Raw genomic sequence first — 19,801 nt, 5'->3', positions numbered from 1 at the left:
TGACGTAGTGCCTGCTCAGAAAAAACAACTAAATGTTCATCGTAAATTTTGCTTCCCCACCGTGTATGTGTTCAAACTATAGGTCATAAAAAGGGGGTGTGGTTGGTAGGGAATTGTTGTTTTTTTTTGAGCTACTGTGATAAAATACCATGCAATATGTTAAGCAGTAGATCAGTGTAGGGATCACTTTCAAATGAATGTACAGGCTTTGTTTTGTTTGTTTTTTAATGCAGAACAGTAGCTGTAAATGTATGTACGTACGTGAATCCAGGTTTATCAGGATACACGTGACGATAAAGTAGCGGAATAAAAACTAGTGTTCTGAAAAGTTGCCATAAATTTGTTTTCTCAAGTACATCAGGTGTTTGGGGGAGGTTTAATAAATGTACCATTACCTAACAATCACAGGGTAGGCTTATTTAGAATTCACAGAGTGAGAGTCTGAGCACCCAGCTGGAATTATCAAGAAAACAGCGTGAAGGAGATGATTAACAACAAGGAGATGAAGTTAGCAAGTAAATGGAAGAGAGACAAACGGACCTTGCTGTTTATTTGACAAAAAGCCAGGGGTCTCTTATTTAAATATACTTGTCTCAGCTGCCGTTCGAGCATTACGGGAAACATCTGTCAAACTGAATCTTAATAATAAAGTGTAATAAAGTGTGCTGTTATTTTCATGGAACTTGCATATTTTGCTTTAAATGTTAAATGTGTTGTTTGTTTTTACTAATATCCTTATTACATGTGATCTGTGAATGAATGGCATTTATTAATTTATTTTAATAAAGAAATCAATTATATGAAAGGACAGATAAATCAAATGACCGTTCAAGCCAGTGTTTCTTCTTTCTCTTGCCCCCCAGGGGACATTGGGACATCTTTGGGGGGTGTTTGGAATGAGAAAGCTGAGAGGAGGGGTAATCAAGCACAAAGGGGGGGAGGGAGGGGGGTAATCACTGTTGTACATTATAACATTATATGTCACTCGCCTCCCCTCCTCCCAGTCTAAGGAGCCTGTGTCTGATGTATAACAGAGGCACATACTCACATACTCCCCCCTGGTCTTACGGGTCACCCCCATTATACATTTGCTTTCTGGGGGGGCGCCAGGTGGCCAATGATGAGATGAAGGGACTTTACCGACTTAGCTATATAACCCACCACATCCTCCGCAAACAGGTCCGTCGCATTACTTATTGAATACCGTACCCCCCACCCCCACCCCAGTTGCTCCCCCCTGGTCTTACGGGTCACCCCCATTATACATTTGCTTTCTGGGGGGGCGCCAGGTGGCCAATGATAAGATGAAGGTGCTTTACCGACTTAGCTATATAACCCACCACATCCTCCGCAAACAGGTCCGTCGCATTACTTATAGAATAACATACACCCCACCACCACCACCCCACTTGCTCCCCCTTGGTCTTACGGGTCACCCCCATTATACATTTGCTTTCTGGGGGGGCGCCAGGTGGCCAATGATAAGATGAAGGGGCTTTACCGACTGAGTTATATAACCCACCACATCCTCCGCAAACAGGTCCGTCGCATTACTTATAGAATAACGTACACCCCCCACCCCCACCCCAGTTGCCATTTTTTGGAGGGATGGGGGGGCTCCTTATGCTGTTAGTGGGCGTTTGTTCAAAAAAGGTTGCGAAACACTGATCTAAGCTACTGTAGCATAGCGACTGGATGCATCTATAATGTGTTTGCTTTTCCTCTCAGGTGATGTAACAGTCTGCATCACTGTATGAGATACTTGTCATTTTTCCAACCTGGATGACAATAAAATCGAGCTTTCCTTTTTTATATTTAAAGCAGTTAAACAAATCAGGAAATCTCTATGTGTGATAAAATCTCAGACTACACAGTCAGTCTCACAATAAACAGTTCTTCGTTGCAGTCTGATGATGCAGTTTGTGTCCTTGACGCTGAACAGAAACTGTATTTGCATCACATATTTGATATTTGTCAGTCTCGGGGAAATTACAACCGGACATGAAAACTCACAATGTACAAATATTATGCCATTGTACTTAGGATGATCTGGTATCTGTATTTTTCTCGCAACTTTTTATTTGTTCTCTCTCCATTTAAATAAAAGCATCTGTACTTTCCACTCTTTACATTTTCAATACAGGCTTGTTACTGTAGCTTTAATGAATCTGAAGGAAGTTATTATATTTATTTTTATTTTTTATCAAGACAGTTAACAACTACTAAACTACAACTATGACTAAATAAAAAGGACGATAAGACAAAAAGATATGGTGCATCCAAGCCATTAGTGCTTATCACATGCAAAAGAAGATGGAAATTACATAAAAGACAAAACAAAACAAAAAAAAATATAGAGACACTGGACAGAGAAAAGGTGGATGGATGGATGGATGGATGGATGGATGGATGGATGGATGGATGGATGGATGGATGGATGGATGGATGGATGGATAGATAGATAGATAGATAGATAGATAGATAGATAGATAGATAGATAGATAGATAGATAGATAGATAGATAGATAGATAGATAGATAGATAGATAGTCATTTTTCTTTATTTGTTTCTTCAGCCTTTTATCATTTATATTCTATATTTATTGTAATATTCTACATTTCTAGTAATATTCTGTTTATACTTATATTCTATATTTATAATAATATTCTATATTTATACTTATATTCTATATTTATACTAATATTCAGTGTTTATACTTATATTCTATATTTATACAAATATTCTATGCTTATAGTTATATTCTATATTTATACTTATATTCTACATTTCTAGTAATATTCTATGTTTATACTAATATTCTATATTTATACTAATATTCAATGTTTATACTTATATTCTATATTTATACAAATATTCTATGCTTACAGTTATATTCTATATTTATACTTATATTCTACATTTCTAGTGATATTCTATGTTTATACTTATATTCTATATTTATACTAATATTCAGTGTTTATACTTATATTATATATTTATACTAATATTCAATGTTTATACTTATATTCTATATTTATACTAATATTCTATGTTTACAGTTATATTCTATATGTATACTGATATTTTATATTTAAACTACTAATCTATATTTATACTAATATTCTATGTTTATAGTTATATTCTATATTCAAACTAATATTCTGTATTTATACTTATACTCTAGGTTTATAGTGATATTCTCTTTTTTACTGTGTTCCCTGCTGGGCTGTGGGCCTTACAGTTATGCAGGTTCAGTCTTCTGTATGTACTGTATATACGGCAAAACTGACAATAAAGCTGACTCTGATTTGACTAACATGACAGGAGTCTCAGTTCAAATAATTGAAGTTGAAATAACAGTTACATTTATTCTACATTTACAGGCATATGTCTGTACAGATATAGAATAACCATTGATCGGTACAGTTTTGTGACACTTACGGAGACAGATGTTGTTGGTAAAATATCCCAGGAACTCATCACATTCCCCCCTCTGACTTCCGCTGGTGGCGCAGGAGCACCACGGAGCGACGTTTGAGGTAGAGTTGTCCACGTAGTTGGGGGTTATTGTACTTCCTGCAGAGAAACCACAGAAGCCACAATCGGTATTAAATATTTATTGTCCTTTGAGTTGTTATGGTATTCATGCTGCTTTATTTTTTGAAGTATTAATGGATGCTGTGTTTGATGCTGACCTGATGCAAAGGTGTGATTCTGCCCTCGTATTGTTGCTTAGATTAGTTGTGCAATGACTCTCATGGCATGCAGTGAGAGAGCCATACTGAAAAAACACTCCAATTTTCTCTTTTTTAGGTCACAGAAGTCTCTGGCATTGAGATTTTTTTTTTTTCTCTGGCTGTTCCTTTTTCAACAGTGGAGGTGGGATTTCAAGTGCTTTAATAAATACAAGACAGGAATGAAAATGCCAAGTGTGTGTTTGTGCTGAGAGGCACCATTTGAGCTTCTTGAAATGCATTAGGTTGCTCCTCTTTTCACTGTGTGGAAAAGGAATGGCTGTTCTTTTTTTTTCTTTCACGGTCTGTTATAAAATAAATTAAACATACCTCTCAAAGCCTCTGTTTTTTTTCTATAATCACATATTTTTATGCTTTTGTATCTTATACCAGGTTTGAATTTTCTCATTTACTGTAGAATTATAATTTTCATTTCCTTCTTACACTCAGTCTAATCTCTTTCCCTCGAACCAGCTCTAGCTCATTCCTGCTTAGTTTTCTACATACAGTGTATTTTAAGCACTTTCCTTCACATTTATACAGTGATTCTGTCTTTCCTGCTCCATATTTTTTTTTTTTTTTTACATAAACCGTATCTCATTGGATCTCTTCAATATCGTATTTCTTTTGCATAATAATACCCATCTATTCACTGTAGTGCACAGGTGTCAAACATGCGGCCCCTGGGCCAAAACCAGCCGGACAAAGGGTCCAATCCAGTCCATGAGATGAATTTGTAAAATGCAAAATATCACTAGTGAAATTACCAATCAGTGGTGTTGACATCATTTTAATTCAGGTTCCACATTCAGACCAATTCAATCTCAAATGGGTCACACCAGTAAAATTATAATAACTGAGAAATAATGAACAGAATAAAAACAGAACTAATTTTCTTTTTGTTTTAATGTTAAAAAAAGGAAAATTACATCAAAATATTTACATTTACAAACAATCCTTTTACAAAAAAATGTGGATAATCTGAAGAAATATGAACAACTTGAAATGTTTTCAAAGACATAAGTGCAATTTTACCAATATTCTGCCTGTTACTAAATGTTTTGTGTATTTGTAATTGTAGTGCAAGTTGTAATGCATGTGTATAGGGGCATGATATGGTTAAAGTTGCACTTATTTTTCTTAAGACATTTCAGGTTGTTCATGTTTTTCAGACTTTTAAGGAAACTTTGTAGATCTAAAAATTTTCATAATATAATTGTACTTTTTTTCAGTGTTATTATTTTACTGCTCTGATCCATTTGAGGTCTTCTTGGGCTACTTGTGGCCCCTGAACTAAAATGGCTTTGACACCCCTGTTGCAGTGGATTCCATTCATCAACTGTTCAACATGTAACAGTATTAATTTTGAAGCATAAACACATCCATAAAGTTCTTTCGACAAACAGAGCATATCACTGCTTTAAAAAAACATATTATTTCAGTGTAAAATGTAACTGTCCACTGTGGAGAATGTCATGAATCTGTGATTATATTCTGGGAAACTTCAGTTACTAAGAAAAAAATGGATTAAACTGTGAACATGCTGTTCCCTAAACTGTAGCTTATTAGAGAATTTCTTTGTTACACCGCCCCCTGAAGGGGAGGTGGGGTATTGTTTTTGGTTCGGTTTTGTTTAATTCTTTGTTTTTAACACTTTAGCAACAAATTTATTAGTTGAATTCATACCAGATTGGGTTCATAGATTCCCAGTGACCTAGAATACATCTGATTATGTTTTGGAAAAGGTAGGTCAAAGTTTCCATTTTTTATGAATTTTTTAAATCTTTTTTTTTTCCCCCAATTTACTTATAATGGGCAAAATTTCACATGTCTGTTGCAGCAAAACTACAGGTTGAATTCGTACCAGATTGGGTTTATAGCTTGCCAGTGACCCAGAATAGATGTGGTTTTATTTTGGGAAAAGTAGGCCAAAGTTCATATTTTTAATGAATTTTTAAAATCTTGTTTCTTCTCCCCTTTACTTATAATGGGTGAAATTTCAAATGTGTGTAGCAATAACTATTCGTTGAATTCATACCAAATTGGGTTTATACATTGTCAATGACCAAGATTAGATTTGGTTACATTTTGGGAAAAGTAGGTCAAAGTTTCAATTTTTTATGAATTTTTATAAATCTCCCATTTACTTATAATGGGCGAAATTTCAAATGTCTATGAAAACATCAGTTTTGTTAAATTTTGAATATTAAATAAATGTTAAATATGAAAAGATCAATTTTGTAAAAATTTTTACCATATTTTTTGGATTCATTAAACAATATATTTGGATAAGATAATATAAGCTAAGACTTGAAGAAAAGAAAACACTGCCCTAAACTGTAGCTTATAAGAGAATTTCTTTGTTACCACATGTTTTGGATTCATTAAACAATATATTGAGTATATAGGTGTTATTTATCCCACAGTGGGGGAGATTCAAGTGTCACAGCTGCATTTTCAGTAAAGTGAGCATAACAAATATTAGAAAATGCACAACCATTAAGAGTTGGAGTCATTACTGCAAATAATGTTAAGCTTTAACCCTTTCATGCATAGGCCACTACAGTGGACAGTTCTTCTCCAGCTGTTCTCTTGTATATTAATGGGTTTTGATGTTTTAGTTCCATATCAGCCAACACAGTGGACACTTACGCATCATCCCATACACTGACATTCATACCATTACTGTAACTTTGCTGTTCTTGATAAACCTGATCTGCAGTGACATGTTTGAGTGTAAATCAACTGTTATTTGTTAGACAAGAAGTTTTTTTTGCATATTATCTCCATGAAGCTCCATTTATTCTTTACTGCACTCATTTATTTTTAGCTTGTTTTTAAAGTTATATAGACTATATTTTAATTCTGTGGTAATACGGAAGCCAAGCAACAACATTTCGTTGCCAAAATCTCACTGCTGTGTTTTGGGGTTTTTTTGTGCAATGACAATAAAGGAAGTCTAAGTCTAAGTGAGTAATTACTAGCATTAGAATATGTTAAAATGTGAGAAGACATCAGATTGGAAGCATTAAAAATGTTTTTATTTCATTGTTTTCATCTCACTTTCTGATATTGGGTTTTAAACATGTTTCTTTACTTCAAAAATTAAATGCATGGATATTTTTGTAACTCCATAAAAAAAAAAAAAAAAAAAAAAACCTCAATCGCATTGTTTTTTTCATGCCTAAGGAGGAATAAAAAACACTGAAGAAAAAAATCTTGACTAAGGTTCTTACAATTCATGCATGAAAGGGTTAATTACAGTCTGAATATCTGTCCACTGCAGTAATGTCATGCATGAAAGGGTTACGTTTTTTTGCATGTGTACACATACCTATAAGTCCTGTGTAGGCTAGCAGACAGGCGCCATAGTTTCCTTGTTGGCAGCCGCTGGCGGACACTTCAGAGGGGGCACAGTCGTACTGAAACTGGGCCAGACGAGACCTACCGAAGTATCAGGCATTGGTTAGCAACAGACTGGGACTTTGTCTGTTGTAAAAAGTTTTTTCATATATTCTTTCAACTATTACTTGTTTAATTAAGAGTTAGCTATACTGACATAAAGAAATATTATTGGCCTTACTGAAGACTGAAGGCATTGGACTGTAATGCGAAAGTGATAGAAAGAGTAATATATTTCTTCCCCCAGACCTGGGATCATTAGTAAAGCCCTCTGAGTGTAATGGGGCTGTGAAAAATAATGGCCATGACCAGAGATAGCAATGAGCGATAACTCTGATCCATCTGGCTCTTTATCTGTGCTAAATATTTAATGTGTTATTCCAACAGGCTCTCTGGGGTGTTCTAACCAATGGTGGTAGAAAGCTTTAGGGTAAAACAGTGGGCCATTTTGTTGATTGAATGGCTGTTTATTTGGTTTCAGAATGCCATAATCTTCATCAGCACAGACCCAAATATGTATGATGAGCATATGTAAAATCTGCATCTGAGGAAACTGGGAATAACAGACAACAGAGATGGGTTGGATCGTTAAGTCAATCTAAACATGGGGATTACAAACATATTACAGCAATACGTTACTGTAACCATGTAAAACCAAATGAGAAATAACTTTAATATATACTATCGACATGAGGCAAAGACAGAAATGGAAAAAATGCGAGAAATTAAAAGCTTGCGTTCAGACCTGCACACATAGTCGGCTTTGCAGATCCGCATCTGTGTGAGGCAGTTGGGTTTTGCTGCACTTTCATAAGAGCAGCTCGGTACAATAGTCTGTCTCCGGCGCTCTGCACATGCTGTATCCGTGCAGGGGCAGAAGAGCAGCTCATGCGTGTAGTCGGCAGGGACCCGGTCGAAGAACTTGCGCAGAGCCTTGTTACATTTAGGTAGGTTGCACAGGCCCGACTTGGCGGTGGGTTTTATACAAACAGAGACGTATTCTGTGCGCAGCTTCTGGCATAAGTCGTCCACGTTGCAAGCCTTGGCTGCATCCAGACAGCGATTTACAGTTGTCATGCCAACATCAGAATCTGTGGATAGAAGTAAGGTCAAAGAAAGCTGAGCTATGGTATTGAAATTATGTTTATTTCATTTATGCTGCACTTTAAAAAGCATTTTCCACCACGGATTCATGACAAACACACAGTATATGTAAATCATATCGGTAAAATTATGTTTTTTTTTCTTGTGTGTGTGTGTTCATGTGAATAAGAGCTTTGTGACCTGTGGCATGCAGTCGGTTTATTTATTCAACATGTCAAGATGTAATCTTTTTTTGCTGGAGTTTTGAAAGCTGTGGTATGTAGAAAGGAATTAAAGTTCGGCTTCAAGGTGAAAGTGTGTAAATAAACAATGGAGGCTCATTTCCTGAGGACCACAGTACCTAAATGGGCAGTCATAGTAGAGTCATCTGTTCTCTTTTTATGGTATATGTTATATAAAAATAAAAAATGTATTTCTTAAATGAGAATAAACATATAATTATAAGACTTTTTGAATGATTGTAACGTCAGCACAAGAACTAGGACTGGCATTATTAAAATGATAATGGGCTTTTTATTTTCGCTCACTCAGCAAAAGATTTTAATACCAGGCAAAAGTGTAAATGTCTGTCTAGTGTTTATTGTAAGCACATCTTTTAACAGAAATGTCTGTCTTTTTGTGCTGTTATGAGATAAATATTCTTTATGTTTATTGTAAGTGAGTAGTATGAATGGGCAATGTGGCCAAATAAAGTTAAATCTTAGTTTTATGTAGAATGAACTTAATAAAAACATGATCCTTAACCCATGAAGACCCAAACATCCACCACCGACCAACAGCATCTACTGATCTAAATTGTTTAATAACTTCTGATCCACTAATCCTGTCAATACATGGAAATAATTGGTGTAAAATGCGGTTTGTCATCTTTTCATGGTCATCAGATATGACCCATTTGGACGTTCAGAGGTTCCATAGTTACCATGGAAACACTGTCATCTTCTACAACATTGATTCACCAGTAAAACCCATGGAGTTTGATAAATAACAGCGGTTGTAGACACTTGATTTATGTTCAATTAATGATAGATTTTACTGAAAAAGTGACTTTTTCTGTAGTTTTCTCTGTTTTTGCTACAATAACCCTCAACTTTAATTTGAGCTTTTATGAACATCTACATGGTCAGTGAATTAAATCCAGGAAAATACCTGATTTATACTGATAAAATGTAAAATACATAGGATAATATATATTTTTTAGTTTACTTTATTTCCAATATGCAACAAGACAAAGAAATCTTACATAGTCCTTAGAAATAAAACAGGTAGTAAGAAGTCATGGGAAAAAAAACAAAACAACAAAAACTTATACATGACTTCATTTGCACATTCGAAAAAGAGTGGGAGGAAGTATAATATATAATAATATTAAAATAAATGGTGAAGAAAGGTTAAACAGAGGAAACTTCATTTGGGAACTGACATAAACACAGAACTATGCACATTGTACACGTTATCCAGACATGGCTCTGTTAGACCACAAATAAAGTCCTGATGATGTAGATATTTTTCATATCAGTTAAAAATCAAAATGGAGTACATGGAGTTAGCAGAATAATAATAATATTAATATAGAGATACTAACTGACTAAATATAAACTTATTAATATTTTAGACCCAATTAGACTGGTGAGACTACAGCTCATGGCGGTAGGATGTCATGCTTGGAGTGCGAGTCAACCCTTTTGGATGTGTGGCTGTTTGCGTTCATGTTGCCTGGGAAATGATCAGCTTGTTGAACTCTGTGCAAGTGTTCGCTTCAGTAATGAGTCAGATGCTGTTTGAAGTGACAATCACAGCTTTGGTTTTTTAGGTGTTTTCACACTGATAACTTATTTATGACTCATTCAAAGATCCAAATTCAGATGTTGCTTCTCTTTATCATTAAAAGGCCCAAATTATTATCTCTGAGTCTAAGTTGCCTAATTTTATTCCCTTTAATATGTACTGTGAAGTTTTTTTCTTTCTTAAAACTTACGGATTTTGCAAACCAGGCACATAATGAACATATGAAAAGGAGCATTTCACAGTTTTATCTTGTTTTATTAATTTCTATTTATATTGCATTGGTGTAACAGCCTCAAGCTATGAGAAAGATATCATGCATTTAACTAAGCAAACAAAATATATATGTATCATAAATAATGTTCCCATCTGACTAAAAAGCTTTAGGCCAGTGAGATCAGATGAATGGTAGAACTTGTGTCACTGACTGGAGAACATAATAGACCTCTATTTGCTTTGGGCATGCTTCCAGGGAAAGTTCAGGGGACTCACATATTTATATAAGAACAAAACATCATCAAAAGGTAAAATGGTACAGAAATAGGAGAAAGTTAATGAAGGTCAGTGAACTTACCTGCTGTAATAGAGGCCAAGCGGACGTAGTCGTAATTCCTCTGCACAGTCTCGTAGGGATAACTCTCCACCAGGTTAAGGCCTGAAAGACAGTTAGACACGAATATAAGCATCACATCTACACCTCAGCTCAGTTCATCTACGTTAAAAACATATTATTTCAGTGTGAAATGTAACTGTCCACTGTGGGGAACGTCATGAAGCAGTGATTATATTCTGGGAAACTTCAGTCACTGAGAAAAAATGGATTAACCCTGTAAAGCCTGAACCATTAAATCACTGACAGAAAATTCCAGTTCTTTGAAACTGGAGCCTTTATTGGTCCTTCTGAACAACCACACATTTTTTTTTTTTTTTCATATATCAATTTCCATATATGAGTTTCAATTTTCTATCATATTTTATACATTGGCTCTCAATGCTCAAATATGATTCTTTTTCAACAAACAAAAACATAATATAACACAAATATGTCTAACAAATTGGTAAAAGTTCTTCCTCCTTCCTCATTAATGACAATCTTGTAGTGTCACTGGAAAGGCTTCTGGTGGACAAATTCCTCCCCCCGGTGGATTATCCATGTATTGCATGTATCTAATTGTATACATTGGGTTTTTGAAGAAAAAAAATATCACATTGATCATTTAGAGGGCTTTGAAACTCATGCATCAAATATGAAACATGTGGCATTATAGGGTTAAACTGTGAACATGCTATTCTCTAAATGGTAGCTTATTAGAAAATTTCTTTATTGCCACATGTTTTGGATTCATTACACAATTTATCGAGTATATAGGTTTATTTATCCCACAGTGGGGGACATTCAAGTGTGACAGCTACATTTACAGTAAAGTGAGCATAACACATATTAGAAAACGCACAACCATTAACAGATGGAGTCATTAATCTAAATAATGTTAATTTTTAATTAAAGAGTGAATAACTGTCCACTGCAGTAATGTCATGTATGGAAGGGTCACATTTTTCTGCATGTTACTTCCCATGTGCGCACAAACCTAGGCCTGAAAGAGAGTTAGACATGAATACAAGCATCACATTTACACCTAAATTCATTTAGATTATAGAAAATAAATGACATTCAGATACAATCATTTCTAACCACTTAGGCCTTATTTAATAATATTAAAATATGCAACTGATTCAATTGTTTATCGGGTATTGACATATGTCTTGTAATCTGATACCAAGCCTCGACACCCAAGGAGTAACTGTCATTAGTATCAGTACATGGAGAACACACATGGCTTATAATATTTTATTTTGTTATTGATTATGTTGTGTCAAAAGTTAATGAAAGCTTTTACTTCTGGCAAGGAGATGTGTTTTGTTTCAATGGATTAAAGATAAACCTCCATCTGTAACACAGTGGTACAGGGAAATATTTAAGGTCTTTCCTATGGAGCGCCTCAGTGCTACACTAAAGGGCAATGACAACTTGTTTTATAATGTCTGGCATCCCTTCCTGAATTGCCTTCCCGACAATACCGCTGACTTGTTGAAGAAAGGGCAGCTGTATTTTGTCTTCACTAATAAGTCATAGAATATTTTCATTCTCTTTATCTCCTCCTTTGTATAGCCCCAATGTAAATTTATATAAGCTATATGTGCAGTTTATGTATGTGAATCGTTGTTTTCTTTTGTGGTTTGGCTGTATCTGTGCTGTGTTGTTCATTGTTTGTTGTTTGTGAAATCAATAAAATATATTGCAAAAAAAAAAAGTTAATGAAGGAAGATTATCGCCACAACAAAGATGAAAAAATATAATAAAAAATCTGAATATTACAGGAATAAAGTTATTATTTTTTGACAAAAAAAGTTGAACTACTGCAAGAATTGTGAGAAACATTTATAATATTTTGAGAAAAGGAAGCCAATACTGTAATAACTTTCCAATAATGTAATAAAATATTTGAGACATAATTAAGGAGACAGCACTGCATAGAACATATCCTTGATGAATGAATATGTCAGCATCCATTATATCTATTTTTGATCAACTGCACAAAAACTGCAAAAAAAAAAATCCTATCTGCAGTTGTTACATTTTCTGTCTATTTGCTTGTTTGCATTTCTGATCATTTTAAAATGTTTTTTCAACTTAAATATACAAACTTTAGTTCAGTTTAATTTTAATTTACTTGCTTACACGTGACTTACATTAGATTTTTTTTTTTAACCCTTTCATGCATAGCGGTCACTACAGTGGACAGCTATTCTACAACTGTTCTCATATATTCATGGTTTTTATTGTTTTAGTTCCATATCAGCCAACACAGTGGACACTTATGCATCATCCCATACAGTGCATTTCATACCGTTACTGTAACTACGCTGTTCTTGATAAACCTGTTCTGCAGTGACATGTTTTAGTGTAACTCAACAAACAAAACAGTTTTGTTTTTTTTTTTGCATATTATGTCCATGAAATGAATAATAACTAGTATTAGAGTATGTTAAAATGTGGGAAAACATCTGATTAGCAGCATTAAAAATGTTTTTATTGCATACTTTTCCATATCACTTTCTGATATTAGGTTTTAAATACATGTTTCTTTGCTTGAAAAAATAAATGCATGTGGTCTGGCTGAGTGGACAGTTTTGTAACTCCTTAAAAAAATAAAAAATAAAATAAATAAATAAATAAATCGCATGTTTTTTTTTTCATGCCTAAAGAGCAATAAAAACACACAAATATTGTGACCAAGGTTCTCATAATTGCATGAAAGGGTTAAGTTAGCATATTGTGCAGGAGAGGTTACAATCCAAAATAGAGCTTATACAAAAAAACTCAACAGTCATATAGTTGTATTACAGGGTGGGGAAGCAAAATTTACAATATTTTGAGGCAGGGATTGAAAGACAGTGTATGACCAATTAGTTTATTGTAAGTCATGAGAATTTATTTGCCACAAGAAAATTGACATAATAGAAAATGTTTTTATTCTATGTGTCCTCCTTCTTTCTCAATAACTGCCTTCACACGCTTCCTGAAACTTGCGCAAGTGTTCCTCAAATATTCGGGTGACAACTTCTCCCATTCTTCTTTAATAGTATCTTTAAGAAAGTCGACATTGCTGTGTTTAGATCTGGGCTAGAAGGCGGCCATAAACATGATTCCCAAAAACTGCTAAAGTTGGATTTGTTGCTGTTGTCAACAAGTGTTTTGGTGTTCTTGTGTAAGATTTAACTTCAAATCATATTTTACTGCATTTCTAACGGTCTTGTTGTCTACCTCAAGTTCAATTGCCATTTTTCTCATGGATTTGGTTGGATCCTTTAGGATTTTGGATTTGAGAGCTTTAATAAAAGCTTTGGTACATTTTTTGTTGCTTCCTCCACTTCCAGACTTTCTCGTAATAGTTTTGCTCATAGTCATTCTCTTCTTTCCATTATAAACAGTCTTTATGGACACTCCAACTATTTTTGAAATCTCCTTTGGTGTGACGAGTGCATTCAGCAAATCACACACTCTTTGACGTTTCCTTTCCTGATTACTCATATGGGCAAAAGTTTGTGAAAAGGTATGGATAATAGTGTTAGGTATGATTATGACATCAATACATGTTTGGTTTCAAAACAACTGACGTAGTGCCTGCTGAGAAAAAACAACTAAATGTTCATTGTAAATTTTGCTTCCCCACCCTGTACATTCATTAAAGTTTTCATTACTTTTTTTTTTATCATCTATTGTGTGTAAGTAAAGGTTTTGAAGGTTGTGGGGACATCTGCTCGCTGACCACTGACCGTGTATGATGGACTGATGAAGGCTCCAGTAGATGCTCAGGCAGTTCTTTTCCTTCTTCATGCCCCGTTTACACTGGCAGCCGTGTAATGGGCTGGACAGAAGAGCGGACACTGCATTGGCACACTGACTTCTGGCACCGGGGCCCAGCTTCATGCTGCCGTTGCCGGCCACACACTGACGCAAAGTCCGCAGTCGTGGACTACAAGTCTCATCGCTGGAGCACGAGTCTCCCGCCACTAAGCAGTCTCTGCCAGCCAGTATAACCTCTAACAGAGCTGTGGGGGAGCAAGGACACAGAGCGCACTCATAAGGTGTATGCGGTGTATTATGACTTGAAAGTTAAGAATCAAGCTGAACACGGCACAAAAGAGCTGATCCGCAGCTTGCACAATGTTACACATCACTAAGTAAATGCAACATCAAACAGTAGTCTGAGTTAAATAGAGTGAAGTCCTTCAAACTGATATAAAAGACACTGAGCACAAAGTACAGGGTGTCTATAAAGTGTCTTTACAATTCAACAAATTTATTACAAAAGCAAAAAAAATAGACAAATCTGTGGAAATTATTACAAAATGAAAAGTAGATATTAAAGGTTTTTTGCCTCATTTAACACACCTCTATATGGGCACCATTATTTGCACAAAACACATTGAGATGGTACTGGACTTCTTTTCATGTTGGCTGTAGCATAGTCTCATCAGTGTTACCGATGGCAACAGTGATCTTTGGATTCAGGTCGTTGATATCCCATATATTTGTTTGATATCTTTAACATAACCCCAATAGATCGATAGATAGATAAGCTTTATTACAGACTCATGGTCCACATTAAAAAGCAAACAGATAAATACAAACACAATAAAAAAAAAAAAAAATTAAAAAAAACTCTCTATACTTTTAAGAGGCAGTCACACCAGTGTTTCCAGAACAGAGATGTGTAAAGTACAGGACTACATGCAAGATTAGTCAGCAATTAAATTACAGTATTTTCTGACTGATTCAGGTGACACATAAATTTAAACATCAGATTTCTCAACACAGCACGTATTGAATTTACATGATTAGAAAGAAATTTATTGGAGTGATATCTGGTGAATGAGGTGACCAGGGAATAGGACCATCCCTCCAACCCACCGGTCTGGAAGTGTTTGATTTAGAAACTAACGAACATGCAATCTCAGCGTAAACATTTACAGTAATTGACCTCTCATTGAAGAGAAATGGACCAATGACTTGATGGCTATGGAGAGACATTTGTTTCTTTATTCATCAATCAAATAGAATAGATTTGCAACCAAAAAAGAGGTTTGATCAATAAAGAAACAAACGTTTCTCCATAGATGGCACATGATCCCACAATGTGATGAAAAACTTACATAGAACAAACCTGATTAACATATCTCATCAATTGCTTTTGTAATAAATTTTTAAATTGTAAATAGACTTTGTGGACACCCTGTACTTGGGTGATTAAAGGAATAGGATGAATTAAAAAAAAAACAATTTAACAGAAATTAATCTTTTTACAACACAGACTGGCCTTCAGGACATTCAGTAAGAACATCTTCCTGTGAACAAATTCCTCCCCCCTGGTGGATTATCCGTGTATTGCATCTATCTAATTGTATACATCAGGCTTTTCAAGGAAAAAAAAAATCACACTGATCATGTAGAGGGCTTCAAAACACACACACACACACACACACACACACACACACACACACACAAATAAATTTAAAAAAAATCTTTTTACAACATAGACTGGCCTTAAGGACATTCTATAAGAACATCTTCTGTACTGAGAAATCTTTTCATATCTATTCTATGTATTAAGAAAGTATATATATTATGCATATATTACTTTTGAGCACTGCCTGCAATATTTGCATGATGGTGTCAGGGCCAAATACTACATAATGTAACTTTTACACAGCTCTGAATCACTGTATTGTTGCTGCTTAACAGTATGCAGTAACACTATAATAGTTCAGTGATGTCAGTCCTGTACAGAATCATAAGCTCTCATTGATTTAACACAAACCATCTTTTACACAGGTTTGACTTTTGCAGTGCTGTACAGACTGAAGCCCTCTCTGTAGTAGCTCTGATGTAGATATAAATATACAATAACTGTTAAAGTCCATTTAACGGACCAATTAGCCCATAATGGAATAATGTCCAAAAACATCATAATTTGGCTCATTTAAAATGCAATAAAACCAATGCCACCATAACTTTCCAATAAAGTAATAAAATGTTTGAGACATAATTAAAGAGAGTGCTGCATCGCACATGTCCTTGATGAATGAAGATGACAACTATGCCATTCACTATACCTATGTTTGATGAAAAAACTGCATAAAAATGGGAGGAAATGTCTTAATAACAAGAAATGTAGTTCTATTTATCGTATTAATGACATTTTTGAAGGATTTGTTTAATTCTAAGGCAATAACATAATGGCAAAATGTTTAGGCTTAAGACCTTTGTTACATTATTGGCTTTATTACATTTAAGATGGCCAAAATTATTATGTTATTGGCCATTATTACATTATTTGTTGCTACAAATACTTAAACATTTAAAAAATCCTGAGAAGGAATGCTTCAAGGATCCAAAAGAGTTTGTTCGTGGTGCTCTTTGGAAAAAGGGATTCGTAAAGTAGACGACAAACAGAAAGAAAATTCCAAGGCACTTTCTTTAAGCATTAAAATGCATTTATTCTCATGGCACGGTCATAGGTCTGTATGTGATTATGCCATGAGAATAAACACATTTTTCTCCTGTTTGCCATCGACTTAAACTTTTCGTTTAGTTTTAATTTTTTTGGACATAATTTAAAAGAAGATAGTTTGTGCATACATCCCACTGAAAAAAAAAATATATAAAAATCACATAGACTAATCAAAACACAGGCATTAATAACACCAGAATAAGAAAAATACAAAAGCTATGAAACCGTAAAAAAAAGGGCAAAGTTCAGGTTGCATATTTTACACGTCTCTTTTATACAGCTTTTTGTTACTGAATCCAAAATTGTATCACATACACTTTACTTGTAACCTGCAGCCATTTGAGATTAGATTCATTTACTGACAAAGGTCATCCAGTTACAATACATTACATACTGTAATATATACTGTAATGATGTTTAAAATCTAAAATCCCATTAAAATTATTTCCAAACTGTTCATTTTGCATAAATAAAATCTAACTTTTAACGTATATACAGTAAAATACTGCAATTTACACAGCAAGCTTTTAATACTAAAACAAATAAAAACAAATTCAACTGAATTGAAAACATCATTATAAATATTGACACTGAATTAATCCCTTTTACGTGTCCAATAGCTTATAGTGGGAAAAAATACAGAACATATTAGTTATCACACACACTGAAATACGTTACAGTTGGACACTGTTCTGTCATATATAGAGTTAATGAGTCATAAAATAAAATACAGACTCTTTGTGAAATTGATTGTGGCAGAGGTGGTGTATTTTCTCATAAGAGCTCATTTAAGACCTCCTATAGTTTTATAATTTATGTGGGAAGTATGTCCAATTAAACCTGAAAAGTACACGGGGCATTACAGAAGGTGTTGAAGTATATGTGTCACCTTTCTATTCTGGGGTTTTTCTAAATACATATTTCATAGTATGACTTGCAAATAAGCCGCGTGAATCCTATTATTCACACAGTCTAAACCTATAGCACCTTTGTTTCGTCGCATAATACCCCTTTACACCATCTGCTTAGATGAAGAATTTTCGATTTCATGCCGCTTTCGTCTGCTCACACTGTGTCTAAGCTATTGTTTTGAACACACACAAGTCTGGAAGACGGTAATAAAACAGCATATTTTCTATGTTGTCGACATTGTTCAATCAATTACATCTGCTTTCTTTTCTTTCTTTTTTTTTTTGGTGGTTTATACAGGCTTTAATACAGATTAACTAATGTTTATTGCAGGAACCTCACTATAAAGTGTTATATCTACTTTTATAGTACTTAATGTACTTTTTTTTTAATCTCTTTTTATTTCACAAAAGGAAATCATCCAGATACAGTACAAACATAGTGATACTGGGTCTTACATTTTCCACGCCCCACCCCTAAAGGAATAAACCAACTAAACACACTCAAAAGTAACAGGTCAAAAACATTAAAGTCTAAATATAAAATAAAATAAAATAAAATAAAATAAAATAAAATAAAATAAAATAAAATAAAATAAAATAAAAATTACATCTGCTTTCTAAAGTGGGTCTTTCCTCAGACCTCACAGTTGTACCAAGGAGTTCTCCAAATTCTCATCCTCTAAACCAGGGGTCTCAAACATGCAGCCTGGGGGTCAAATGCGGTCCGCCAAAGGTTCCAATCTGGCCCTAGGGATGAATTTGCAAAGTGCAAAAATTCCACAGTCAATGCTGTCGAACTCATTTTAGTTCAGGTTCCACATACAGACCAATATGATGATGAAGTAAAATAATAGCATAATAACCTACAACAAATAATGACTCCATATTTTCTTCTGGGTTTGATGTGTAAAAAATAATATTACATTATGCTGATAAATAATGACAACTTCATTTTTTTGTTTTTGTTTTAGTGCAAAAAATTACTTTAAATTCTGAAAATATTTATGTTTACAAACTATTCTGTTATGATCAAATGTGAATAACCTGAACAAATATGAACAACTTGAAAAGTCTAAAGAAAATTAAGCACAATTTTAACAATTTGCCTGTTACTAAGTGTTTAGTGTCTTTAGATCTGATCCATAATGCATGTGTATAAATGTTAAGTTGAGGCATAATATTGTAAAAATTACTCTTATTTTTCTTAAGAAATTTCACTTTTTTCAGGTTATTCACATCTTTTTTTGTTTGGATAGTTTAAAGTAAGTATTTTCATAATTTCATGGGTTTTTTTAAGCACTAAAACAAAAACAGAAATTCGGAGTTGTCATTATTTATAGGTTATACAGGGTGGGGAAGCAAAATTTCCAATGAACATTTAGTTGTTTTTTCTCAGCAGGCACTACATCAATTGTTTTGAAACCAAACATATATTGATGTCATAATCATACCTAACACTATTATCCATACCTTTTCAGAAACTTTTGCCCATATGAGTAATCAGGAAAGCAAACGTCAAAGAGTGTGTGATTTGCTGAATGCACTCGTCACACCAAAGGAGATTTCAAAAATAGTTGGAGTGTCCATAAAGACTGTTTATAATGGAAAGAAGAGAATGACTATGAGTAAAACTATTACGAGGAAGTCTGGAAGATACTATTAAAGAAGAATGGGAGAAGTTGTCACCCCAATATTTGAGGAACACTTGCGCAAGTTTCAGGAAGCATGTGAAGGCAGTTATTGAGAAAGAAGGAGGACACATAGAATAAAAACATTTTCTATTATGTCA

At 34.2% G+C, this 19,801-nt stretch overlaps 1 protein-coding gene across 1 annotated transcript in view; it reads right to left on the bottom strand.

The window, feature by feature from the left end:
• Positions 1 to 19,801, bottom strand: part of LOC115427573 (GDNF family receptor alpha-4-like) — a 105,760-nt gene that overhangs the window by 10,509 nt on the left and 75,450 nt on the right. The window contains exons 2-6 of the mRNA XM_030146174.1: positions 14,364 to 14,639; positions 10,600 to 10,680; positions 7,882 to 8,227; positions 7,069 to 7,178; positions 3,442 to 3,576 (exon numbers count right to left, since the gene is read on the bottom strand). Coding sequence (XP_030002034.1) covers positions 3,442 to 3,576; positions 7,069 to 7,178; positions 7,882 to 8,227; positions 10,600 to 10,680; positions 14,364 to 14,639 — 948 coding nt within the window. The remainder of the gene's footprint in view (positions 1 to 3,441; positions 3,577 to 7,068; positions 7,179 to 7,881; positions 8,228 to 10,599; positions 10,681 to 14,363; positions 14,640 to 19,801) is intronic.

Source organism: Sphaeramia orbicularis, chromosome 10 (genome assembly GCF_902148855.1).
Source record: "Sphaeramia orbicularis chromosome 10, fSphaOr1.1, whole genome shotgun sequence".
Taxonomy (NCBI): Eukaryota; Metazoa; Chordata; class Actinopteri; order Kurtiformes; family Apogonidae; genus Sphaeramia; species Sphaeramia orbicularis.
This window is presented reverse-complemented; position numbering and strand designations above follow the sequence as displayed.